Genomic DNA, 27,622 nt, shown 5'->3' on the forward strand with positions numbered 1-27,622 from the left:
TCTTCTGGACATGCGAATTTTGCGTTTTTATGCTTTCCTTACATAGGTCTCCACCAAAATCTGCCTAGGGCCCCACCTTCAGTAAATCCTGTACCGTTTGGTATCATTTTGTTCGGGAAAGATTGAGTGATGGAATGTTTAGTCTAAAATTTGTGCCGTCGAAGTCTAATAATGACCATGTTTTTACCAAAGTGTTAAACAAGAGTAATTTCATTAGTTTAGTTACAATATTGAGTTTGAAGTAGCTTTAAGTTACTAGTCTTTGAAATTTTTCCAAATATCAAAGAAGGGGGAGTGTTAAGGTTACTTGTAAATAATTAATTGTTCTTTGCCCTGAGTTTTTCAACTAACCCTCTTGATAATCAGTTGGGGATAGTAAGTAGACGTTTTGTTATTGAATAGATAAAATTTACCCTTACCAAAAAATAAGTTGGTTTTTAGTTGGTATTTAGTTGGTATTCACATTTAAGTTGATATTTAGTTGGTTTTAAGTGGTCAGCATATTTCAGTAAACTAGTTAAGTTGGTAATAAGTTGGTTTTAAGTTGGTGGGAAAATGCCTTTTTCTTTAAGTTGGTTTTTAGTGGTCAGAAAATTACATATTATTTTTTAAGTTGGTTTTAAGTTGGCTTTAAGTGGTCTTTATTAAGTAACATTTTAAGTAAGTTTTTAGTTGGTTTTAAGTTGGTGTTAAGTTGGTTTTAAGTAGGTTTTTAGTTGGTATTTAGTTGGTATTTGTCTCAAATACAAACTTAAAACCAACTTAAATAGTTCTTAGACCACTTATTTTTTGGTAAGGGATAAGTCCGATAAATCGCGCTTGCCATAATGAGGTGTAACTTAGGTCATATGTATTACATCATATTTGAGAATGCGATTGAGACTTTGTTTGATTTCAGATAATTAAAACATGATTGTAACATACAAGTTATTTATTAATCAAGTTAATACTGCATATTGTTATAGTTTGTACATTATTAATTTACACATCTTGTTCTACTAGTGATTTAAAGTGAAGTATCCAACATCTCCATCATTCTCTTAAACATTTCCACTTCCACTCAATAGAGGGTGTTAGTATATTACACTTATATATCCATGTCACATGTACCAATTATATTGATATTTATGTTGTTATTGTTATACTTACAATCTAACAGACTTCAAACTCAATGCAGTCTTTTCCCAGCTTCAGAGTTTTGCAGATAATTGTTGTTTTAAATCATTTTGATCTCATTCTCAGTTTAATACAGTTTGTTTAATATCAATAATCTCTCTACTTGTTACTCTACTTACTGATAACAACAGCCCCTAACAATGAGTTTGGAAATATGACCAGGAATAATATAATAAAATAAGAATAGGAAAAGCCGGTTCAGGACCATCGAATCCCATCTCCCCCCCCCCCCCCCCTGTTGGGCCAAGACATCAGCCTTTTCATTTCAGTAAAACCCCCTTACCAAAAAATAAGTTGGATTTCAGTTTATATTTAGTTTGTATACACATTATTAGTTGATATTAACTTGGTATTAAGTAGGCTCAAGTTGTCAGCATATTTCAAGTTACTAGTTGAAGGGTTAATAAGTTTTTATTCAGTTGGTAGGAAAATAGTTCTTTTTCTAAGTGTGTAATTAGTTGGTTTTTAGTAGTCAGGAAGTTTGTTGAAGATAAAAAGCGTTATCGGCTTTTCTCGTTTAGTTTTTTTAATAGGTTAAAAAATGTTTATTGTAAATAAGATATATTTTTAATCACTAATCTTATCTTACTATTTTTTAACCTTAAGTGTATATATATTCGCTTACAGCGTTTATTATTGCCGTCACTCCTAATATGTCGTTCATCTTGTAAAGTACTCATTCTTAATAAACGTTTGTTTTTTTAAAATCACTACGTTATGATTTTCTTACTAGTTTCATTAGTTGGTTAGTGTAGGGTAGCTTTGCTGATTAACATTGGATTTAAAACTCCAATAAAGTTACATATAATTTTTAAGTTGCTTTTAAGTAGTTAAATGTAAATGTTGATTCTGGTTTAGTTGGAAATAAGTTGATTGATAAAGACGATTTAAGTTATTTTTTAGTAGGCATTTGTCCAAAATACAAACTGAAAACCAAGTTGAAATACAAGTTGTCGTAAGTGGTTTTTAGCCAACTTATATTTTGGTAAGGGCCCCCTACGGCCAGGAACCCAGTAGAGCTGAGCCTTATTGTGTGAGAGCCTAGCCCCGAAAGGAGGTTTAAGCAACTATAGACCAGTTTAGACGCAATGGTAAACTGGTTTAGAGCTTAAAGAGCAGCTTGACTATCCGAATAAATATCGATATACATTCCACGGAGCTTCTCTTTGAGACAAAAGTCAACACAGAAGCAAATAGCAGAAATTTTGGACTGAAAAACACTAGCGTAAGCCCCAAGACTCATAAAAGCCATATTTGTTAGTAAGACAATACATTCCCGCACCAGCACCAAAAAGTATCTTAGACACATCTTGTTAAATAGTTTGAGATCACTCCCATAGAAATTTTTTTTATGGATTTTGACACAACAGGGATGCTTTTCCATGTTAAAGAACACTCCAAAATCTATAAGAAAATTCTCTATCAATTTGTTCTAGGCTTAGCACAAATTCGAACTAAATGACTGTACTAATATACTAAATTTACTCATAATATCAACAATTATCATCTTACCAGTAACCTAATTTTTAAAACTCTTACCCTTGCAAATTAATTTTATTTCCAGAGCTTTCAGACCATTCTCCATTCAGCATAGCTGCAAAATACTTGCACCGAGACACCAAAATACATCTGAAAATATACATAAATATTTAGCCATCATTGGCTCTATGCTTAACCTTCTATTTAAGAAACAATCTCTTTACATTTAGTTTAAAAAGCCAAGCGTGATAAATTTATTTTCATCTTGATAGCTAAATTATTCCCAAATTTTACACCTACTATTTACAAATTCTGATCATTTATCTATCTCTTGAAATATATCCATGAAAGATTTTTTAAAAGATCATTGATTCTGGGAGATCAACTTTAAATAATAAATAAAATTTCATGAATTTAAAGAGGAAAGCTTTAAATAGGTTTCCTGAATAATTAAGAAATGAAATTCATTGATATTTTTATTTTAACAGGTTGAACTAACAATAATACCTCAAGCAAAGCTTTCTCTTGGCCAATACTATTGCAAAATGTACATCAGCATGGAAAACACACTAACATTTTACAATTTCAATTAAATTTTAAATTTAATTTGTGAGCTGAGATATTTGGGGTCAAAGATTAAGGCATGTAAGTCCATGAAAATATCTGATTTTAGACATTTGCATATATGTATTGTTTATTTGTATTCTAATAGAAAGACCTTTGCTGCTAGCCCGAAGTGTAAATATAAAGTGTGTGTTCTAGTCTTGTAACAGCTTGTATCAGCTAGTATCATTATTTTTATTTACCTTAGTAAAACTGTTAAAGGGACTTTCAAGGGAGGTGCGAGGGGTCGGAAGTCAATGCAAAAAAATCACAGAAACGTCATCAGAGTGTAACTTCGTAAATGCAATGAACAGCAACATATATCAGGTAAACAGATATCGGGGGTGTGCCAACATTTTAGCAAGAGCGGGGGCAAAAACAATTTTATAAGTACAACCTTGTTAAATAGGCTGCGTCCAAAAAAATGCTGAGATAAAAAACAAAATACATAAGTGTCCCGTGTTTAGTCAACTTTGTCATGTGGATTTTTATGACCGTAATAATTGAATAATTAAAATAGTTATATTTAATTATAAACAAAAGTTAAATATATATATTGTAACGGGGAGCTATGTCTGGAAGCCTCGGTGGGTTTACTTATGTTTATTTTTTTTATATATATATACAATAGTTTAAGTGCCAATAAAGACATCTTGCAAAAGTTAAAGTAGAACAGATATACTAAGCAGAAGGCAGGAATGAAAGTTAAGTGAACCAGCAGCTATGAGATTGTGCAGAAATATCTGCCTCTGCTAGCTGTTATATACCCCCTAACTAATGTTGGCGTCATCACGCGACCAAAACGTGTGCTATGTATGAAAATAAAAGGTCTCATAAGTAATTAAGTGAGACCTAAGTAAGTATTATCGAAAAAAATGCCAAAGTAAGGCAGGTTGACTTAAATTACGACAGTAAGAGCCCGTCAGTGGCAAATAAGTATAATGAGAGAAATGCAACTCTTTGGAAAGTCTGCTCTGATAAAAAGTAGTGGGGGCAGCACCCTTGCGGTAAAATAGGAGTGGGGCAAGTCGCCCCTGCTACCCGCGTGGTTGGTACACCCCTGACAGATATACACATTAAACTTACTTGTGTGCTTTTATTTCCCTGCCATCAACTTGAACGATTATATCCCAACTTATTTCTTCTAGAAACATTCTCAATAAATCTTCACCGAGCTTTGAACATGCCTCTAAAGCTCGCACTCTAATTGAGCCATAAGCTCCAGCATTTTGCTCCCGGCTTCCTTCTGGACTTTGACCTTGGCAATGTAGTGCCATAAATGAGCTACCAGATGAATTCCCTGCACCACCAATAGCCTGGAGAACAGTAGAACTAACATCAGATACTTCAGAATATATTGTTTCAGAATCGTCATCTCCTTCAAATGAAGCCAGCTGAGACTTTTGAGCTGGCCTCTCTAATGAATCACACCAGCCGAGGGTTTTAACTTCAGTTTGATTCTGTTCTCCTTCAGGTGAACTATTGCGAGTTGGACTTATAGAGATACTTTCTTCAGGGGGTTGCCCAAGTTTAGCTTCACTATCATACACCGTTACTGTGAAAGCATTATCTTGCGAAGAAGAAACTGCTGGTACTAAAGTAAGACTAGAATTCTTCTTGTCTTGAATCAATACTAAGACCTCTTCGGTAGTTCCCATTGCTTCTGCCTCAGAAACAGAGTGACGGAATTTCATGGCATCTATGTCTTGAGGCTTTGTGGAAGCTTTTACCTGAACTTCCACAGATTCAACTTTTGGCTTCTCTTTCTTTACAGTTTTTCGCCTCATAATAGGACTCATTGGAAGAAGACCATCTTCATCAATTCCCCCTGATTTTACAGATTTGTCTTTTCGAGGAGAACTTTTAATTAGATCCTCTGTAAAAGTAGATTTACATTTTTCAGGTTGAGTCATAGCAACTGATTTGCCTTTAAATTCCATTTTATCGTTTGAGATTTTTGCAGGAGTGGCAGGTCTTGAGTCTATCTTACTTTTAACACTAGAAGAAACTGGGGAGAGCTGTAAGGCATACTGCTCTTCACAGTCTTTTTGAATCACCGCATCTAGTGAACCTTTTCTAGATGCAGAAAGTACATTTTCAAAACAATTTTTATTTTGTATTAAATCAGGAATGCCATCGTAATTAGGTTTTCTTAACTCTCTTTGTCCAATGGCTGATACACTTCTACTATTGGCAAATTGTTTGTACTTTTTTTGAGCTTCAGAAACAACTTCCTTGTTGTCTTTTGTAAAATCAATAAACATTGACACAGACTGAATTTTTTTATTCTGACTTTGTTCTTGCTGTTTTCTTTTTACAGCTGCTATATCTTCCTCTTTCGCTACAGTGTCCAGATCAATAAACATATAACAAGACTGAGGTCGTACAGGAACACTTTCGTCATCAACATCTTCATTTTTTAAAACTCTTGATCGACTATCAGGAGGCAGCTCGGCTATTAAGTCCATTGTTTTTGTAGATCCTTGATGAAAGCCATTTGGCGGGACATTTCCATTGCTATCAATTGCGTTTGGATGACTTACATTTTGTACCGGAATTTCAAAGTACATAGGGAACATCGGACTGGGTGGTTCAATATATTTATCATTTTCAATTTTGTTTTGCTCAGCATTATCTAGCTGGCTTACAGTATTAACCACAGTAGACTGACATCCTTCAAATGAATTTACAAGGGACGATGGTAATGAAGAAGTAACAACATCAGTATCCGAAAAAAGTGATTGTGTAAGAATTCCAGAATCAGCCAGGCTCCCATCTGATGTAGAACAATGCATTGCATGATCCGTTGGAACATGATGACGGTGTAAAAAAAATGACTGAACAGGATTATCCTGTGAAGTATTTCCAGATATACATTGCTGAATTTCCCTGGTTGTGTTTAACATCATCTCTTTATAGTCATTATTCTGTTGCTGATTGGATCTATTCCCATTAGCTTCTTTTGACTCATTATTGCTTTCTTCAATTTTGGTGGCTTCTTCGGCATCCAAAACGGTTTCCAATGCAAGAGGACACTGGAGATCAAAGGTACTGCTCCGTACTAAGCTACTCGTACTTAAAGGACTTGGTGTATCATCAGCTTTATCCACAATACTAAGAGCTGGAGAGAGATTAGAATCATTGTTTTGAACTAATTTCCTTCGAGGTGACTGATTCATGTTGCTTTCCTCTTGATCTTCAAAATTTTTGTATACTACAACCACATCTAGCTGCTTTGGTGTCTGTTTTTTACATTTAAGCTCTAGAGAGTCTCCACTTTCGTCATCTTTTTCAAACGGAACAGTTCCCAATTTGTCTACAACCTCAATATATTGCTCAGTCAAGTTGGAACTTAATGTATTATCTTGAAACTGATCTTGAGAATAGGATTCACACACTCCACCATCACTAATAGTTTTGGATATTTCTGTCCCTTCTAAATTATAAGTGTCTTTTTCCAATTCATTGCCATTTTCTGCTCCACTGTTCTTCCAAACTCTAAGTATATTACATTCATCTCTTCGTATGTCATCATCTGTATACACCTTCCTAAAAAATACTATCATTAAATTATTTTTAATTAAAATTCACTTAAAGAGTCTAGCTAGTTAGAAAAAGTTATCTATGCTTGTTATACTACGGCTTTACAGTATTATAGCATAAAATTTAAACCCAACAAGAAACGTTTTACACATCGAGGAGCATGCAAGGGTGATTTCACGCAATTGACAGGTTTAAAGTAATATACCTTATCTATTGATTTTATATAATAAATTAAAGAGTTCTTGTGGTAGTGAGCTATTTTTTCGATTAATTTTTTATTATTACAATAGATAGGGTATTATAATGAAACTCATCAATGAAGACAAATAACTAGGGAAACTTTATTTTTAAATAGTGTGGAGCAACCACAAACCAAAACAAAATTGGATATTTTGTTCAGGAAAATTATCTGGGAAACCAATGGTCTAAAATCTATTATTCAAAACCCAACCAACTATTAATTCATGTACTGGTGGTGTGGTTAGGTCTATAATTATTTCAAAAGCTATAAAGCTACCAGTTGCATTCTACCAAGTAATATAAGTTGGCAATGCAAAACAGAAAACTGTACGTCAAGGTTAATTAATTCTTGGAGAACAAAAAAATTATATAAAAATTATGAGCCCAAAAGTGATATTTTACCAAACATTAATTTGAATTTTTCTTTCAGCTATGCTTTCAAATTTGGCATGTCTTGAACTACCAGAAATCCATTTATTGATAAATAAAAATGACATCTGATTGACAAATATTAAAAAAAAATTGTACTTTTGTATTAGAATAATCAGAAAGTATTCATCTTCCTATCTAACTGCTTATGTTATTTGCTTGAAATATATGTGCCTTGGCTTACACCCTTTCAAAATGGCAATTTGGGGGGGGGAATAGTGCAACACTGAATACATCATACAATGAAACTATTATTTCAGGAACATATAGTTTTTATACAAGTAAATATCTGAAAGTGTAATTTTTAAATTTTACATTATTAAACTTTTGTTGTACTACGATATGGTGTACAGATCACAATTTACTTAATTTTATTGGCTAGATGACTACTTCCCTCATAACAGATACATTATTTTCCATTTAATGTGTTTTAAAACTTGTTAGTAAGGTTTATTATATTGTAGTACTGATCAGGGGCGTAGGAACGTTCTAGAAGTTGGAGGGGGCAAAGATAAACGAAAAGGGGTCTGGAGAATGGTTTTTAATTTTTAATGGAGTGTAGCTTCTCCGAATGCATGTCGGGAAAAGACTGAAATTTAAACACAGTTGAGGTTCTATAAACTGTTTATGCTTTTAAAATGATAATTTGAGCCTTTTGAAGATTTCAACTGACCAAAACGTTGGAGGGGGCAATAACATCAGTTGCCCCTCCCAGCGAAATTCTAGGGAGGGGCATTGCCCTCCCGGTTCCTACGCCCCTGGTACTGATACTTAAATACCACTAACAAAATACAGCAGCCTTTATTTTTAGCAGTCTGTTTATTTTATTTTAAACATGTATTAAATGAAAAATATGTGTTAATTTACTAATATCACTGCAACATATTTAACATAAAAAGTATTCACAATAAAATAAATATATTGCACAGCCAAAATATATTTAATTTTTTTATTTGTGCTTAAGCTTCCTACTAAAATGTTTCGATAAAATTACCTAGAAACGTAAACCAAAATACCAAGATAATTAACTGATCATTTAATAAGAATCATTTTTAAAGATCTTAGGCCGAAAATATTAGATTTGGGTCACCATTTTACAATATTTTGGATTTCTCTCAAGTGCCAAGCTTGTCAATGTACAATATTAAACACTTAAAAGTTTAATGCTGTCTGAGGCCAATCCCCTCTAAAATTGAAATTCATCTTAAAATTTGTACTAAAGTGCAATAACTAATCTTATAATCAAAATTAGTTATTGCACTTTACATAAGATAATAAAGCTATTTATTTTAAATAAAGCAATAAAGCATTATTAGAAGAATTAAAATTACAGATTATCTTTGGTAGGTGATAGTCAAAAATATGATTAAAAAATCCACATCAATATACATTACATATCTGTAAAATTACAAAAATTGTATTAGATTAACAGAAAAGTTGATTACTTGTGTAGGAGTACCATGAAATTAATTCCTTGAGAATTAAAATAAAAATGCCTATGCCATGTTATTTATTTTTTTACATAATTAACTTTATTATTAATTAATATTTATTGGCGAATGCAATGTTGGTACAGACCAACGAGAGAGGAGTGAAGACCGAGGGTCACATCACTATCAAAAGATTAAATCAGTTTAAAACATGATGAAATGATAAAATCAAGACTGAATTGATCAATTCGAGACTGAAATGATCAAACCGAGACTGAAATGATCAAATCGAGACTGATATGATCAAATTAAATTGAAATAATCAAATTGAGATTGAAATGATCAAATTGAGACTGAAATGATCAAATTGAGATTGAAATGATTTAATTTATTAAATAATGATTAAATTCTTAACATTTTAATCTCAATTACCAGACACACTGAACTATAGTGATTTGCACCTCAGGGAAGACATTAGAAAAAACTATGGTCAGTTTAGCTTGGTGGTTCCAGTTGTAGCAATATGACAAACAGCAGCCATATTTCTGTACAGACCAAATTTATAAAAAACCCTTTACCTAGGGTGGACGGAAAGTTATTAAAGAGCATGCAGGAGGTTAGTTAGTTGAGACAGTGAAGAAGTGCAGATAGTCATAGTTTATAGTTAGTAATGGTTAAGGCCACGGTGTCCGCTGTTGAAGAGCTATGTTAACCCTCCCTAAGTGGGAATTGTTATAAAGTAGCTCTAGTCTTGGCATTATTAACTACTAGCTACTAAAAAATGTAGCTGAGTGGATTAGCCTCCAAAGATTGAGTTATTATAACGTCAAAAATTCAAGCTTATTCCCTACAAAAAAGCCTATCATAAAGTTTCAAATTTTGAAGATTGAGTTTGTATAGGACAGCAATGAAAATATTCATAGCTTTACCTTAGAAATGTCTTCAATTCATTTTCTCCCAATGAAGATACATGCAGAGTAGTAAAATCCTCAGAATTTTCTTTGACTAATTCATTATAGAACGAAGGTACTCTTATACTGAGAACACCGGAATGAGTACTGACTAGTGTATGATTTTCCAAATTTTTGCAAGGACTAGAGTCAGTAAGATTATCACAAAGTTTTACAGTTAAATCAGCAAATGATGCACTTTCCAAAGCACTGAAAGGAAAGAAATATAATAGTACGTCAGAAATAAACCCCAAAAAAACCAGATTTGGGCAAAGTTTACAATACATTTAAAAACAATAGATTTTGAATATTTCCATTGAAAAATACTACTTTAAACTAGAATGAAGAACTCCACTGTATTACGAGGAAGAATAACTATGAATTTTTTCCTGAGTACCCTAATCGATTGAAGTTGTTTCTAATACACCCTTTACTAATTAAGATTGAATTGGAAGGAGTAAAATGAAAGGTGAAAATTTTTATTTTAGCATCAATATGTGAAACCCAATTTTTTTTTGGAAACCCAACTAACATTTCCAGCCAATGTCACACTCTCTACAATACTTAAATAAAGACATATTACTCAAATTTAAGCCAAAGAAATGTTTCATACCTTCATATACAAAACCCTTAATCATATTTGGTTACTTCAGGGAAAAAGGAATTGTATCATTCGAAAAAAATATTAAGATTTGCAACGTATTATAGCACTGACCACAGTTCAGCCGGATTCCCAAGCTTCCATATTTACATGTTTGCGTTATAAAAATAAGCTTTTTGACCAAATGCAATTAAGGTTCACAGGTAGCGCAACAAATTTGCACTGTTTATTATAATTTAAAAAAAAAAGATATCGATGGCCTACATGCTCCTTCCAGCACTGCTTTGAGATTTCAAATATACTACGTGACAAATATTATTTGTGTTTATCACAATTGCTTTCAATTAATAATTTGGTACTCATGTAACTAACGTTTATTGATAGTTAGTTATTAGACCTAGCAGATGGCCAGATTATCTAATGTTGCTTGGATAACAACAGGTATATATGATTGCTAAGCCCTTACAAAACTGTTGATATATTGTTCCCATAATTATTTTGCATAATTTTGGTAAAATATTTCGCCTTGACATTAATTTCGAACTTCAAAAATTATACAAATATTACATCAACATACTAACAAGTAATTAAAATTTAGATTCTTATAATTTCACTAGATAGATGGCAGCACCATAGATGTCAGGTATCTTTTTTTGGAAAACCCAAATGTTATTAGACCATAGACTAAGCGGTACTTGCATCCTCCGAAATTAGTAAAGGAGCACCCTCTAGTCCGCCTCCTTTCCCCCATTTGGCGTTGTTTTGCAGATTTTCTCAACTCTCAGTTCCCACATTTTCTTATACCGCGAAAACTTTATCAGCGCATTATTATGCAAAAAGTAATTTCTAAAGACCAATATTATTTATTGAAACTTAATGAAATGTGATATTTGAATTTATTTATAAATTTATAATTAATACATAATTTTAAAATACATTTTATTACATAAATTTTAAAATACATTTTAGTGTAGAAATTAAAATCATACAGAAGATGGAACATCTATAAATTTAGGAACAGTTACAACTAGCAGAGGAATGTGTAGTTTTTGTACATTATTAACCTTTACATTTACTTCAAGGAGAAGTTTTAAAAAGATCTCATCAGAAGAGTGGAATTTTAACGGTTCAGAAAAATAACGTAAAATAGTTATGGTATAGGTTTCCAGCACCCTATTTCGTGGGAATATTTCAAGTGAAAGTTCTACAAAGTTACTAGAATCAAAATTGACAGCTGAAGTCTACTTGGATATTTCAAACCTCCTTTGTCCTGACCAACAATTAGAGGATGTAGTGGGGATTGGGACGCACGGTGGCAGTCCTTACACTGACCTATCCTCAGAAACTTATGAATCCTGCTATTACAGCTACAGAACAATTGGTCAAGGAGACGGGATAATTATCTAAAGGCAAAATTAAATGTTTTATCTTTAGTCAATACGTTATTTATAAGGAACATACGTTGTTGGACAAAATATAATAAACGTGATATTCAAATTTTTCTAAACAAAATGTACCAAAATTAGAAAACCCATCAAAATTTTAAGAACTTATAAGATTGCTGGATGCCTTCTTAATGCAGTCCATTTTCCTCCAATTTTAATGTTTGACAATGTGAACGCTTTCAAAATTCCTAACTCAAACGAGTGCTCTAAGCTTAGAGTACACGAACGCACATCCATTTCATCTTTAAAGCCCCCTGAGTGGCGCAAATGACAGAATGTCACTTCAACAGGATCACTTGACAATTTCCTGGTTGGTACGCAATGGAATCCTTCCTTTAACCAGTGCTTCACGAGAGCCACATTGGATTTAGTTGTGATACAGTATTCCATTTAAAGTGTGTCATTGTATTGGAGCATTTCAACATATGAAGTAGCCAGTCTAGTTGGGCGTCATCAACATTTCAAAATGGTAACTTATTTTCACATCTTAAATTTATGCCATATGGGCTATGTATGTCGTTGAATTAAAACCACTTTCGCATCTAAATCCTCATTATCTTTTTGGTCGACAATATGCAGCTATTTAAGGGTTCTAAGAGCTGCAGTCACGCATGGCTCTGAGAACAGTAACACAGCTCTTAACACTTTTATTTTCTCAAAGCTTGATGGGAAAACAATCTTTCTGGTTAAAAACCTAACATGTTTAACCAGTCTTTTTTGTTGAATGTCATACAATTTTTTCACAAAGCAAGCTCTCCCTTGACAAAAATAGTGATCTTAAATTCTTGATTATTTGGCTCTGATCAAAGGCAATGAATAGTTTACTCATTGGATCCGTGGGATGATTTATTTCATGTTTCAAATCGCCACCACCAAATTCTCGGAAAGATTTGGTGTTGTTAGAAAAAATCTGACAACTTGAAGCCAATTTCTTCTACGGCTTTTATAACTTCCTGAATTATGTTATAGAGCTGCGCAACTGTCAAATTTGAAACGAAAAAGTATGCAGGCAGTGAAAATTGGTGGAGATCACTTGAGACATAAAACACAACAGATGCGTAGCTAATTTATCTCCAAGCTTTCATTCTCAGTTAAAGTGGTTTAACCCAGAAAATGATCCAGATTTCGATCACATTACTTTTGTTTTATGGGCATCACATCGAAAATTAAGAATTCAATCTGCTCATTTTCATGTTTAAAGGGTAACGCAAGTAAGCTGGAATTTGTGTGAATATGTATGCAAAGTGCGAAATTTACGGTAAACTCTGCGTGGTCTCGCTAGTACTGATGGGGGGTGTAGGGGGTTAAAAAGCACGTTACTTTTTCTTTATTTTGCCACAGAGCTTGTGTTGCCCTTTAAGCTTGGTGAGCTCTATTTTTAAACGGTTTTTGACAAGAGTTGTAATTCCCTGTTTGCCTGCAATAGAATGAGCTAGAAATCTTTTTAACATAGATCTGCGAGGTAGATGAAGAATTTTCAGTTCTTCGATGAAATTGTATGCTTAAACATCAAAAAGCAGACTAGTAAAGTTGAGTCACTATATGGATGCATTTTCCCTCCAAAACCTACCACTTGCTCGAGTAGAAATTTTGTACTTGGATCAACCTGTAATTTTCTTTTCCGACTTTTCTCCTGACGACAGGACTAGCTTGAGTTGAGACAGATCTATATTCAGAGCAAGGTTTCTGTTTCTCTTTCAACTGTACTCTACAGTCTGAGGACTAATTCCTTGTTGTTAAAAAAACTCCAGTACAAAGGTCTTTAGTAAAAGTTTCAAGATCAATATTGTTAACTGAGGTAGAGATATGACTTTCTTTAGGGGAGGTTAAGACACAATTGTAAATACATCAGTCTTGGCAGGAAGTAGCGTTGTTTTTGAAGGAAGTAAAAACACCAACACTCTCTTTAAAACTGTTGGCGAGTTATTGAGATCACAATCTTTTGACTAGTTGTTGATATCACACTCCTTTGACAAATAACAATAATCACAGTACCTTAATATTACAGTCTGATTTCAGAAATTTTTTTGACTAGTATCATCTTTGCTTGTAGTAACAGTGTTTTCAAAACCGCTTCTTGTTTCAGTAGTAGAATCTTTTTTTAAAAATCCTAAAAGGTTCTTTACCTTTGGCATGCAATGTTAATCTTGGCTCCACGATATTTCCAATAGGAGAAAAAATAATTCTACTTGGGTTTGTTTGTTTACAAATATTTGGACTAGATTTACATTATCTTCGGTTATCACTGCTATTTTCTGAATTTAAAATTGGGATAGTACTTTATAACAGTCTTCCTCTTTGTTGAAACATTAAAATATGATGGTAGAAAATGCATTGAAAACCAATGAAAACTAATTCAATTGTCAAAGTTTAGTTTTTTTTTTGCTTTATTTTGTCACAAATAAGAACTATGCAGGTTATCATGATTGTTTACAGTAACACTTTAGTCTTTAGTAACCCTAATCCTTAGTTTCCAAAACACTAAAAATTAATAAATTTTCAAAATTAAATTAAAAAAATTGTTTATTGTATTATAATAATTAAGTCGTCGTCAGGCTAATAATAGCCTGACGACGACGCTGGTGTTGGCGTCAAAACGGCCATAGCTGTGTTTTTTAATAAAACCTTTTAATTGTACAACAGTGGTTTTTAATTATTTTAATCTCTTAATTAAGTACAAGAACTGTCCTTTTATTAGTTTAGTATTATACTCTAACAATTTACTAAACAATATTAATAAAAAAATTAAGATGGATTTATACTTTCTTAAAAACGAAGCTATTTATAATTAAAAATACGAAAGCCTGCCCAGCTGTTTGAGGGTTGCGAAGAATTTGATTAAATGTTGGCGCAAAGCTGTAGATTTTGGAAATTATATTCCAGACAGTCTGTGGCAAACTAAAATGTCACGAAAAAATTAGGGGAAAAAGGGCTTGCCGGCCTTTACTAATTTTGATCACCCCAAAATTAGGGGTGATCCTAATTTGCTCACTTTCTCACTTTGCTCACTCCTATAGAAATAAACAAGTGCGTCGAGAGGGGCAAACGAATTTCAGTGAGCAAAATTCAATTAGGATCACCCCTAATTTTGGAGGCACCAGACTAAGAAATCAAATCAATCTAGTATTTCTTTTATTTAAGAATTTGTTGATTTTAATACAACTCTTTTTATCTAAATTATGTAAACTTTACTTCTATCGATTTGACAAAATATAATTTAATACATGCAAAATGTTCAATAAACTACTATTTAAATCAATGGTTTTTTAATTCAATTAGCCAGTCATGGTCTGACAAATTCAAACAGAAATCCACCTGAATAAGTGGCTGGGCACAGGGTGATGGAAATTCAATTACAGGCTGCTTCCACATCAAATGAAAGATGGATGGTAACATGTTTTCCAGATGAAATTTTGTCTATTTTTGTAATTCCCCCTACCCCCTACCCCACGAAAGGAGGAAGGCTGGGTGGGTTTGGAAAATCTCTCTTCATGGAATTTTTTCCAAAAAACCAAATTTCAGGCCCAGGTGCCTGGCCACTTGCATTGCCCTTTAATACAATACATTATAAAAGCTTTTAAAACTGTAAATAATCAGGACCAAATCACTTTGGCTGACTCAAGTTAAAATTTCCCTGGAAAAACCAATTAACCTGTTTTTACCCCAATTACAACCAACGACACTATCTATAAGTAATATCGGACAATAATATGTATAAATCTTGCAAGAATTTGTCCACGCACCCCCATGCATCTTCTCTGGCTATTGCCTTGTCTAGAAAAATATAGGAATACCAGTTAAAAATTATAACCTTCTAAATGTATTTACACTCAGCGAAAATTACTATATTGAGAAAATCTGCGTACTAGTTTTTCCCTGTCACATGAGAAGGGAATGAAAAGTATCACCCACATACATTTCAATAACTTCGGAAGAGTTCAGTTAAAGGAAACCCGTGAGATTCCTTTCTGAAAATATTTCCATGTTTTTATTTATCCCCTAAATGTAAATCCCCGAGAGAGTATTGGAATTAGCACAAGGCACAAAAAAAGGTACTACCCAAATGAGCTCAAAATCTTCGCTTTCTCCATTTAATTTTTAAATTTTGTGTAATTCATGAAAATAAAGAAATAAAATCATTCATATTACAAAGCAAAATTGCCATAGTGGTTTTACCTAATCAAATCTTGATACATTAAAAAAATGTTATAACAAATATTTTCACACAGAACCATCTATTCAGAATATAACTTTAGAAAATTAATCATGCATCTTTAACTGCCAACCAAAAGGTACCAATTACTGAACACAATATAGAAATATTGATACCAGCATCTTACTAGAGCATATGCTTTTGCAGTTGCTTTTGGAGTCTTGATCTAAGTTTCTCCTTTTCTTTGGCACATTTTATGAGAAAAGCAGCGCTAGGTTTGGAGGTATTCTTTAATCTTTGACCTCCACTGGCCATTGGTGCATTGTTGAGCCCTCAGTGCCAGGTTAGGGCGATCAATTCTTTACGCCTAAGGAATAAGAAAAATGGTTATATGTACTTTAACAAAATAAAATAATTATGCAGAGTTTAAATCTTTACTATGAATTTGTATTGACCACGTATATTTATCTAATGGTATAGTTACGGTAATGTCCCATTCCAAAAAGCTAACTTCTGCCTTAAATGTGCTTTTGGCTTGATTATGTTAGGAAGGAAATATAAATAAGTTTTAGTTTCTGAGAAATAATTGTTGATACTTGATGCTAAATAAAACGAAAACATAGCTTCACCAGGCCCTTCTAGAAAAAAAGTTCATTTATACCCAAAACAGTTTTTAAACTATTAGAGGGAGTATGAATTAAATCAAAAAATAAATCCCCTACTAAAACGCAATACAACTAGCGCCAATCATGCCTAACTTCTGATAAACCTGGTGGCAGAAATGTGAAGTTCGTTGATCCAGGTGCTCAATGAATGTTCACACTCGCTTTAGAGGTGCAGAAGTTTTAAGAAATATAAATTGGCAATATTTCAGAAATTTTAAATTAAGTTTCAATTGCCCACTACAAAGATTTTGGTAGGATTAAAAACTATAAATTTGATTCAATAAAGTTAATTACCATTATTTAATTTTAAAAGCATTTTATCAGCCATTGTATCTTGGTAACATGTAAACCGGCCTTTAATGTTCCTTGGTAGTTATAAATTTTGCAACATTCTAAAAATAGGTTAGCTCGCCACAAAATTTAAGCAATAGAGTAGTATCACCTCGTAGCTTTGGCCATGGCCGCCATTTTAGGCGCGTTTCTTTCTCTATGGGAAAAAGCATGGGTGACATTGCATGATGTAGCACTGATACTACTCTATGCTTTTTTTACAATAAAATATTTTGATAGGTCAAATTTGCAATTAATTTTTCATCTTAACTAAATCTTTAGGGCAGACAATTGAAGAATGTCTATATGTTGAGACAACCAATGGGAATCGTCAAAATTAATCAATCAAAATGGCAGTTAACAAAAACCATCTACTTGTGAGGTCAACAATCTTTCTTAAACATACAATAAAAACCTGATTATGGAACGGGTTAATTTAGTACCCTTCTCATAGCTATGATGATAGCACAACCTGAAGTAAGCAATAGTCATTCAACAACTATTACGGTTTTTCTGATATATAATTGGGTATGAATCAGAAGGTCCTTGATCATATGTTTTTGTATAATATCTGTCTGCTTTAAGAGAAATTAAAGAAACCAAATCATGCTCTCCATCATTCTCGCCTGACAGCAATGGAAAATCTATGTCACAAGGAGTACCTCCTGCTTTACTAGTTGAATGATTTCAGAAATCATTCCAACAAGAAAATATATGCACAACACTTTTTATTTATTTAACATCTGCTTAATATGCCTCTAAAAATGAGGACGGCCTATATATTCTATTTTATTACGATTTTGAGGGGAATCTATATCACGCAAAAGGGAAGATACATGGCGGCAAAAAGTGTGGCGATTGGGGATATAAATAATTGCTTGGGAAAGAGAGTTCCAATCATTTATGACACATGATGTAGTGATTTTGGCGCCGAGTTGAACAAACTATAAAATTACAAGCCGCTCTTTACTCATTCTTTTTAACTAGTCATTGACTGCTAGTAGGTACAGCAATGTCACCATCTTCGATATTTAATGCCAATATGTCATGCTCGAATTAAAATATAATTTAGATAATAAGGAGCAAGGAGTTGTGTTCCAAACAATTTGGGGCCTTGGTATAATCATAAATCAGCGACATTTCGTTAAATGTTTCAACTAAGGACGCAAATATCACATCTATTAATTAAAATACACCTTCCAATAAAAACTTGGAAGAACATTATTTAAAAAATTCCTAAAATTTAAGGAGTAATTCATAAAAAAAGAAATTACCTTCAATATACCGTATGATGAAAATAATGTTGCCATTTTTTCAATCATATCGCTAAGCCTCGTCTTGTCATTCGGCAGTGCTTCCATTTCCGTTCTTTATTTATTTTCCAGATTTTTGAAAAAGATCCTAAGCATTACCCATTTTTTTTTTGTGATAGTCGATAAAAGTATCAGGTCACAGGGGACCCATAGATGCTCCGTAGCCTAATAGAAAGGAGCGGGGATAGCGGCACAAATGCTTATGGAGGAGAAATGGTGAGGAGATTGAGAAGTTTGAACAAAAAGATAGCGAGCACGCGCAAGAGCGGGGGGCACTGTCGGGGAGGGAGAAGCATTACCCATTGGTACGAGTTATTAGTAAGTTTTTTAATTTCTTCAAATTTGTTTAGGATTTAGCTATATTATCCCTTTTAATTATGGACTAATCTACTTTTTCGCGTATTTTATCATCCTTCTCACAGTCCATAGGTGGTTTCTTCTAACTTAACCCATGGTCACGGCCGTCTCTAGTGGGGTGGCGGAGTGGTTAGCGCTATCGCGTCACAGCAAGAGGAGCGAGAATCGATCACAGCTTGTGGCACTGGGTGAAAACTTGGACCAACTCCTTCTGCGTTGAGTTTCAAGTTGAAGGGGTTTCTCCCCGAGCTCTTCGGTTCCCCCTTCCATAAAAACTTGTAGAGGTTAACGGTAATGGACGCTTCAATAAAAGATACTTGGTTTCTACTCCCCTCTCCAAATTCATCTGGGAAGGAGCTATTACCGGTCGGTCGGTTAAACGGTTAGAATGACTAGCCAAAAAGTCATATTTAAGCCAATCTGAGCCGCGTGTTTGCCCTCATGAGAATTTTGCGTCAGATAAGAAACGCGTCGGCTCACGTGTATAAGCAAAAATAAATAGATATAAACAGAAAGTCTCGCATTTGCGGTATTCTGTACCTTTCCCTTTGGTTTCCATGAAATCTAAGGTGCAAACCCCCAATGCTTCCCACCCTTTGAGTGCCACCCAATCAGATCGCCTGTAAAGCATTGGAAAATTTTGGTCGGAAATTTGTAAAAGTAGTGTTTCGCGATGCTAAACACCCTGGCGGGATTTCCTATAAGCTCTTTCGATCGTCCACGGCCAACTTAGATCCACTGCTACTCGCACTAGAAGGCCCCCCAGCTTTATTTTCCTCCCATGTTAACGACCGTATGAGGAAAAGCCGATTTACGCGGGAAAATTCCGCTTGGCACGCTAGGAACCGGGACAACCCTTCTAATGTTATCCTACGGGGAAAATTTTTCGAAACAGTCCCACTTTTAGGAACCTTTTCCCTTATCTTTGCAATATTGTTCAACGCTGAGATTTTAATATGATTTGAAGTAAGGTTTTAGCCTTATTTTAAGACTATGTTTGGTTCGCGTACAATCTTCTTTTAAAATCGACCAAAATTTTAAGGCGAGGAATTGACTCCGTATCGAAAATAAGCCTCGGCGTCCTCTTGCGCGGCGCGAGATTAAAAAATGTAAAGCTAAGAACACAAAATAAAATATCTCAGATTATCTGATAATACAACTTGGGTTCTATTTTTTACTTTAGTTAATATTTTATTACTTAAATTTTTACGTTTTATTATTATTAAACTGTTCAAAACATTATTTGCTGTCTCTGATACAACCTAAGCTAATACAGTGTTTTGTATTAATTTGTGTAATAATCAACAATACACTGAGAAATTGGATAAAACCATTATGAATCGCTTAGTTCCTCCTCTTCTGGACCATTTGATACACAATATTTCTCAAAATTTTTAAAAAGTTAAACACCTACAATACAAACCAGTTAGTCGAAAAGTTTTAAAACTTTAAATTTTATCTAAAACACTTTTATATTTCACGTTAAATTTGTTACAAGAAATTAGATTCAATTTGTAATACTATGAAATTTAATATAATACAAGTTTTTAAAATTTAATACAGAGTTTGAAATACTTACTAGTGGAATTTATGTTTAGTTTTCAATCAGGCGCGCAAGATGACGCTGAGGCTTATTTTCGATACGGAGTCAATTCCTCGCCTTAAAATTTTGGTCGATTTTAAAAGAAGATTGTACGCGAACCAAAGATCGGAAAATTACAAACATAGTCTTAAAATAAAGCTAAAACCTTACTTCAAATCATATTAAAATCTCAGCGTTGAACAATATTGCAAAGATAAGGGAACAGGTTCCTAAAAGTGGGACTGTTTCGAAAAATTTTCCCCGTAGGATAACATTAGAAGGGTTGTCCCGGTTCCTAGCGTGCCAAGCGGAATTTTCCCGCGTAAATCGGCTTTTCCTCATACGGTCGTTAACATGGGACACGGCCAACTTAGATCCACTGCTACTCTAGTGCGAGTAGCAGTGGATCTAAGTTGGCCGTGCATGGGAGGAAAATAAAGCTGGGGGGCCTTCTAGTGCGAGTAGCAGTGGATCTAAGTTGGCCGTGCATGGGAGGAAAATAAAGCTGGGGGGCCTTCTAGTGCGAGTAGCAGTGGATCTAAGTTGGCCGTGGATCGTCCGCTTAATTTTCAGTTCTAAATGGCTCGGAAAAAAACCCCAGCATTAATGCCAGAAAATTCTAAAAACCAGGCAAGTCAATGTAATTTATACATAAAAGAGTTGCATACGACTGGAGTTCAAACTGAACTCGTTGAAATTGAAAACAATTAAGATATTTAAAAAAAAAAGCAAAGCGTTAGAAGACGTAGATAAGGTAGACCTAGGCTTAGTAACTGAATATCCAAAATCTGTGGAAGAGAAAGAACCGAACACTGAAATATTCGGATTTATAATTCCTTTAAGAAAATGGGATGAAATAAATACGTTTACGTCTTCAGCATAATTCTTAATAATAACATCCATAACTCTCCGAGAATTTCCATCATTATAACACAAAACTAAAACATTAAGTTTTGATTTTGGTACACACGTGCGCGCGGAGACTACGAACTTAGCTGCTAGCCAGGGTTGCCAGATCAAAAATCTGAAATTATCGTATCTAGGCCAAAAAATTATCGATTTTCCTGGAAAATTATCGTATATTTCTTTTTGGCGATAAATTTTAATTCATACATAAATGCGTTGAATTTAGATGATTTTTTAAAGCACTACAGGAATTTTAATTCAGGGAAATAAACAAAATGTCTATTATCATTATTAACTCAACTTAATATGTTTAAAAATGTTTTAAAAAATGCGGTAATAGCTAGGAGTAATAAACTCACACTCTGGACTACGCGTACAGAAAATGAATATCATTCATTTTAAATAGAAAAGTTATATAAATTTATAATAAAATATAAATCGTTCGTAGGTTTTTTAAAAAATATAAAGATTATCGTACATTATAGTACGTTGAGGCAGAATTATCGAAATAATGGTACGATATCGTACGCCATGAAAATTATAGTACGCCCTAAAAATTTTGATTAAATTATCGTACTGTGCGATAATTATCGTACGTCTGGCAACGCTGCTGCTAGCTATTTCGCGGAGAGCGACGTTTTTAAAACCAGTTTTCGCATGTACCTCGTGCAATGCCCTAAATTTGTAACGGTCCGCGAAGGGGGTTGGCACCGCCGAAAGGGGTTAAAGTAGTTTCTCAGATTACATGGCGCGAACTTTGCCTCCAATGCGAGACTTTCTATTTATTTTTGGTATAAGGATCATACTAATGTTAATTTTCAATAATATATTTTAAGGTAAAATATATAATGTTACTAAAACTAAGTATAAGAAGATAATATTGTTATTATTATCATCCTCTTATGGTATAAATAATTAAAACTATATGTAATATTTTTATAATACCGGGCAATTTTAAAGCTTCTCGTGTAGGCAGAGTTAATTCATTTCGTTTAAAATTATCTTTTGGAAAAAGATGAAAACTCATTCATTGAGAACTAAACATATTACTTTTGCAGTACGGTATGCAAAAAGTGTTTCCTTTTAACCAGGTAACGTTTTTGGCATGTTAAGGCTTAGCAAAAAACTGATGTTACGTTCATAGATATAAGAAATGTATATAAAGGTCTAGATAAAATATTTCAAAGGGAGTGAATACGGAAGTGACAGCTAGCAGAAACGCGTAATTTCTGCAGGCTATCCTTATAAGGCGCTATCTATCGGTAAGAAAGCTCGTGCTATCGTCGCGAGAGCCATTGTCTCCTGCTTTAAAATTATACTAAAAGTCACCAACAGATGGTGTTTAAAGACTACGGCCTGCGGAAAGGTCAAGCACTTAGTACTAAAATGCTAAGAGAGCTCGCGCTCTTGGTCACGTGCCTTCCTCGGTGTCTGCTAGGTGTCAATTCCGTATTTTATGTTAGGCTTAGACGCCCCGAAATTTATCTAGACCTTTATATACATTTCTTATATCTATGGTTACGTTCGAGAAAGTTTCTAGCTTTCTAATATTTCAACAAGCACTATTTTAATAATAACTTATGAGTCCTGGCTGTCGGAAATATTACTTCTTGGCAATTTCTGGGAAGATGTTTTATTTAAGCGCCTATAGCAGAGAGGGTAAAGTCGCTTCGCTACTGAGAGGCGTCTCTCTTTCAAAAATCCGTTTTAATTTTTTTCCGCGAAAATGCCCATAGGATCCGAACTTTTGATGGCGCTGCAAGAGTATCCGCCAGTCCTAGCGCGCGATTCAATATTCAGTTTAAGACGACGCAAAATTGATTAGTTTTGTAATTTACATTTTAAGTAGTTTTTAAATGTTTTAAATATGCCTGGACCATTTTGTTCCGCCGTAAATTGTTCTAATACGAAAAAAACAAGTTGGCAAGCCAAAATATACCTCTCCTCGGAAGAATGGTCCCTAGTGGTATTAATTTCTCGACACGACCCCCAAAGATATCTCCGCAATTCAGAGTTATTTACGAAAAACGTATTCTCGGTTCAAACCCTGCCCGGTATAAAATTTTAATTTTAATTTAAATAATTGAGACGAAACACTCGAGTTTAATTTATTCAGAATATTATAAATTAAGTAGTTACAACAGCGAGTTAGACTTACTAAAACAATGCACAATTGAATTTAACCCTTTTTACAGTACAAGTTTATCAGTTGAATATAATACGAAGCAAATTTTAATGAAAGAAATATCTACAGATGGTAATTGTATTTTTCTCGCTTACGAAATACTTGCCGCATCTTTGACGCTCATTTTATTTCAACACTCGTAGACTTCTAGTTGACTTTGTGACACATACCGCATGAAAAAGACCAATGCCGTCCAATTTCCAATATCATATAATGACTCGCACACCCAGGAAATCATTGACTGCGTTAGAAATCGTAGATATCCAAATATCCACACCAAATATATTTACAAGAAGCAAAAACCTTACCATCAACAAAGCACAGAGAGCCACTAGACTAACCGCCAGCTCTTAAAGCAATAAACGTTAAATTATCGTCTTTGAATTAACACAACTATATATAGGTCGTTAAGAATACCCGTAAATAAATAACAAAAAACTATAGTGAGTTGCAGGCTAAGAAAGACAAAATATATAGTACAATCGGCGCAAGGATGCCTCAGATCGTTTCCGGTCATTCCACCGCGCGAAATTTGAATTTGGCCATTTTAGGGTCAAATTCGAATTTTGCTCTTTTTGTCGTCTTTTAGCGCCATCTAGAGAACGAAATTGGAATCTTTATTTTTTAATTTCATAATTGTGGTGGCGAGCAAATTTAAAAGATAAGGCATTCCTATCATTCTTAAATTTAAAATAGTATGTATAATTATTTATTTTTGTAAATTTATTTCTACGTCTTACCAGTTAAATCAGCAGTTTCTTTTAAAATAGTTACCACGCTTTCTGGGGGGGTAACGTTGTCTTAATGAGCTATAGACGTTTAAAATTATATTTTTCTCTTTACTTGTTAACAATAAACCTTTATCATGCTTTTTATAGTAACCTCTTGGGCTATTTAAAATATTTGGAGCTTCAATTATCGAACCTTCTTTAGCTGTATTCAGTAATTAAATTCGTGACAACATGAAATTAAAAAATAGATTCCAATTTCGGTTCCTAGATGGCGCGAAAAAACGATGAAACTCACGAAATTTGAAATTGACCGTAAAGTGATCAAATTTAAATTACGCCGGAAATGATCTGAGGTATCCTTGCGCCAACTGTACTATATATTTTGTCTTTCTTAGCCTGCAACTCACTATAACAAAGTGGACCACCCACAGGGTCTACCCTTTAACCCTCTTATCTCGGCTGACTGCGCTAAAACAAGATTTAACCTTTAAAATTTCATTCGTAAAAAACCAGATTAGGCCTTCATAAATTCATTAATAAAAAAAGACTTTATTACCTATTATGCTTACGATGCGTGTCTTAATTTCAGTGAAACTAAGCAGCTATCGGTGGTTCTGTGGTAGAGCGCTCGAATGCCAAGCCGAATGGTCTGGGTTCGAAACCTGGGTGGCGCATTTGTTTTTAATCAATAGAGAAACGCTAAATTAGAATTTCTTCGATGCAATAATTTCAATTTCAATTCTATTTCAATTAAACCAAAATTTCGTACTCTATTAAATACGCTTCCGATAAAGCTGAAGGTCTAATTTTCAATAAGGCGTAACAAATGTCGGTGGTTCTGTGGTAGAACGTCCGCCTGTCAAGCAGGAGGTCTCGGGTTCAAATCCCGCCCGATGCGATCGCAAATTGATACTAAGACGAATACCGTGTACAACTGGTGGAAACCCTGCCATTGGACGTTGAGAGGTAGCATTACACTCAGCACTCGGTCCGTCCCAAAGTCATTAAGAAGAAGTTGGAGAGAAAACGCCCATATAAACACAACAGACTCAACATGCACAACCATCAGAACACAAACACAACAAATTCAACACTCACAACCTACGCATAAACATTACAAAAACGTAATACACCAAACCATCACGACGGTGAGCGAAAAAACACCATCCAAACCAAACCGCAAATGAATCCGTTAACGCTCACCGTCACACGGTGGTTTTGCCAACCCTTCGAGAAACTGCGAACGCAGAGATCTCGAGAAACTGCGTACGCAGTGATAACACTTTGCACCGAAAATGCGAACGCGTTCGCAGGCCTGACAAGACAGACCCACAGACCCACAGACCGACACGGTGGTTGTAAAAAGAATTCTTGATTATCATTTGTCAAGTTTCCAAGGGAAAAAAAACGGGTTTTACATAGGTTTATTCTTACTTTAACTTTCTTATGGAAATTTCAGTTCCCTATTATGGTTGAATAATGTAAAACACGAGAAACTGACAAATAAAACAACGGAATACCTACACTTTAACCATAGGCTTTGCTCTAATCATTTCACTGACGATAGTTTTATGAATATTAAAACTAAAAATAGTCTAATACCATCAGCTGTGCCAACAATATTTTATGAACACAACTCATTTTCCAGTACAGTTAGTGAAAGTAAAGAAAAACATCTAAGGGCTCTTAATGTGGTTTAAAAAATTTACTGACAATTAATATACGAAAATGTATAGCATATCCATACGCGACATATGAACATGGGTTGGAAGAAAGCGCGTTGGTCACAAACGCATCACAACCAATTTCAGAGGAAAACACATTGAATGTTCTAGATGAACATAATTACACTTTGTCCAACAGTATTTCATACGAAAATTCAGATAATGATAATTGAAATTTGAAACTGTCTATCTCAATAATAAATAATTTTAATAAATTACATTACTTTAGTTGTTAATCACAATGGTAAAAGAACTTTAGATTTAAACACGCAATTGTCATCATCTTCTAAACACATTCGAACAGAGCATATGCAATTCAATTGAGAGTCCAAATCTACTTAAACAAAATGTCCTTAGCTATATATCAGGATATTTAATTCATCGCTGTTTTTCAAACCACCAATGCTCCTCTTGCCTCAGCCAACTCAAAAAGAACGATCCAATTATTGATCCTACAAATGTGCTCTCCTTCTTCGAGTCTTTCAAAACAACAAAGAACTCTTCTTTCGGTAGCCTTATAGTACCTACTGAAATTTTTTTAAAGTTTATTATAGAAACAAATGAGGTACTTGATACTAGCTTTAAACTACTATCTCACATGACAAATGGCAAAGAACGTATGGAAAGATTTATTACACGTCGAATTGTATTTCAAAACATGATAAGTTTCTTCGTTGAGGTTTGCATACACAGCCATAGAAATCTCATAGGTAACTAGAATGCTGCCGTGTAACTGGCAAAAGGCCCAAACGCCGTGGCAGACGATGCCAGATCTCAGCCAATCAGAGCTTAAAGAGTGGTTCTGCCAAGAATTTAATGTCACCGGAGAGAATGACATCACCTATCTCCCGCTATAGTAACGGAACCAAGGAGGATTATTATCCTCCTTGGCGGAACCACTCTACGGCCTCTCATTGGCTGAAGATTCAAGGCGAACTGGCGTCAAGCTCGGCCGTAGGCGGCAGCATTCTAGTTACCTATGAGATTTCTATGTACACAGCATATAAATCTTATATTCTTACCTAGAATGCTCCAGTCTACGGGAGAACCTGACGCCAAGACATTTTGTAGCAACGACTAATGATTATATAGTCTTTGCTTAAGCTTCAGCCAATCAGCGGCCATTCATTGACTACGGAAAGCCGCTAGCGCCATAACAGGGGCCATAACATGGCGGTTAAAAATAGTACAAGATCAGAGATTTTTACAGGATCCATCCGATCCAAAGAATTTAGACCCCAGGAATGGAAAGAAAAACCGTTAATGTCTCGGTTTCGAGTTGACGGGAGAGCTTCCGGCTAGGCGAATCAATAGAACCGGAAATAAGTCTGTCAACCTAGGTTTGCCTTCGGAGGCTAGGGACAAGCAAATTATACTAGGTGGAGCTGCAGTTTCCATTCCTGGGGTCTAAATTCTTTGTCCGATCCAAGCTCGCAGAATCCCCATAGGTTTTTGCTGGAATTTTTCAAATGAACCACTTCAATGTTTTTGGATTTTTATTTAATAATAGTGTTAACATTTTTTGAACGTTTAGTTTTGTTTTCATATTTATTTATTATAAGGAATATTTAAATGCCATTGTGAGGAAGATAAATAAGACTTCGATAAGGTTCGCTTTGAAAATATTTAAGCCTAGGCCTGACATAGGCCCATTGAGTTTGGAATAATACTATCTAGAGCCCCAGTTAAAATTTTCCCCATAGGCTTTAACACAGCATTAGTGAAGATAGGAACGAAAAACATGGGAGGGTTATCAACTACGACAAAAGCCACCTATGAG

General features: G+C 34.3%; 1 protein-coding gene across 1 annotated transcript in view; it reads right to left on the reverse strand.

Annotated features, from left to right (window-relative positions):
• The window catches only part of LOC149946564 (uncharacterized), a 30,514-nt gene extending 12,041 nt beyond the window's left edge, over positions 1 to 18,473 (reverse strand). The window contains exons 1-5 of the mRNA XM_090174029.1: positions 18,319 to 18,473; positions 16,237 to 16,416; positions 9,830 to 10,060; positions 4,345 to 6,807; positions 2,716 to 2,805 (exon numbers count right to left, since the gene is read on the reverse strand). Coding sequence (XP_090030155.1) covers positions 2,716 to 2,805; positions 4,345 to 6,807; positions 9,830 to 10,060; positions 16,237 to 16,364 — 2,912 coding nt within the window. The 5' untranslated portion in view covers positions 16,365 to 16,416; positions 18,319 to 18,473. The remainder of the gene's footprint in view (positions 1 to 2,715; positions 2,806 to 4,344; positions 6,808 to 9,829; positions 10,061 to 16,236; positions 16,417 to 18,318) is intronic.
• Between the last annotated feature and the right edge of the window lie 9,149 nt (positions 18,474 to 27,622).

Source organism: Leiobunum rupestre, chromosome 4 (genome assembly GCF_980474605.1).
Source record: "Leiobunum rupestre chromosome 4, qqLeiRupe1.1.hap1, whole genome shotgun sequence".
Taxonomy (NCBI): Eukaryota; Metazoa; Arthropoda; class Arachnida; order Opiliones; family Sclerosomatidae; genus Leiobunum; species Leiobunum rupestre.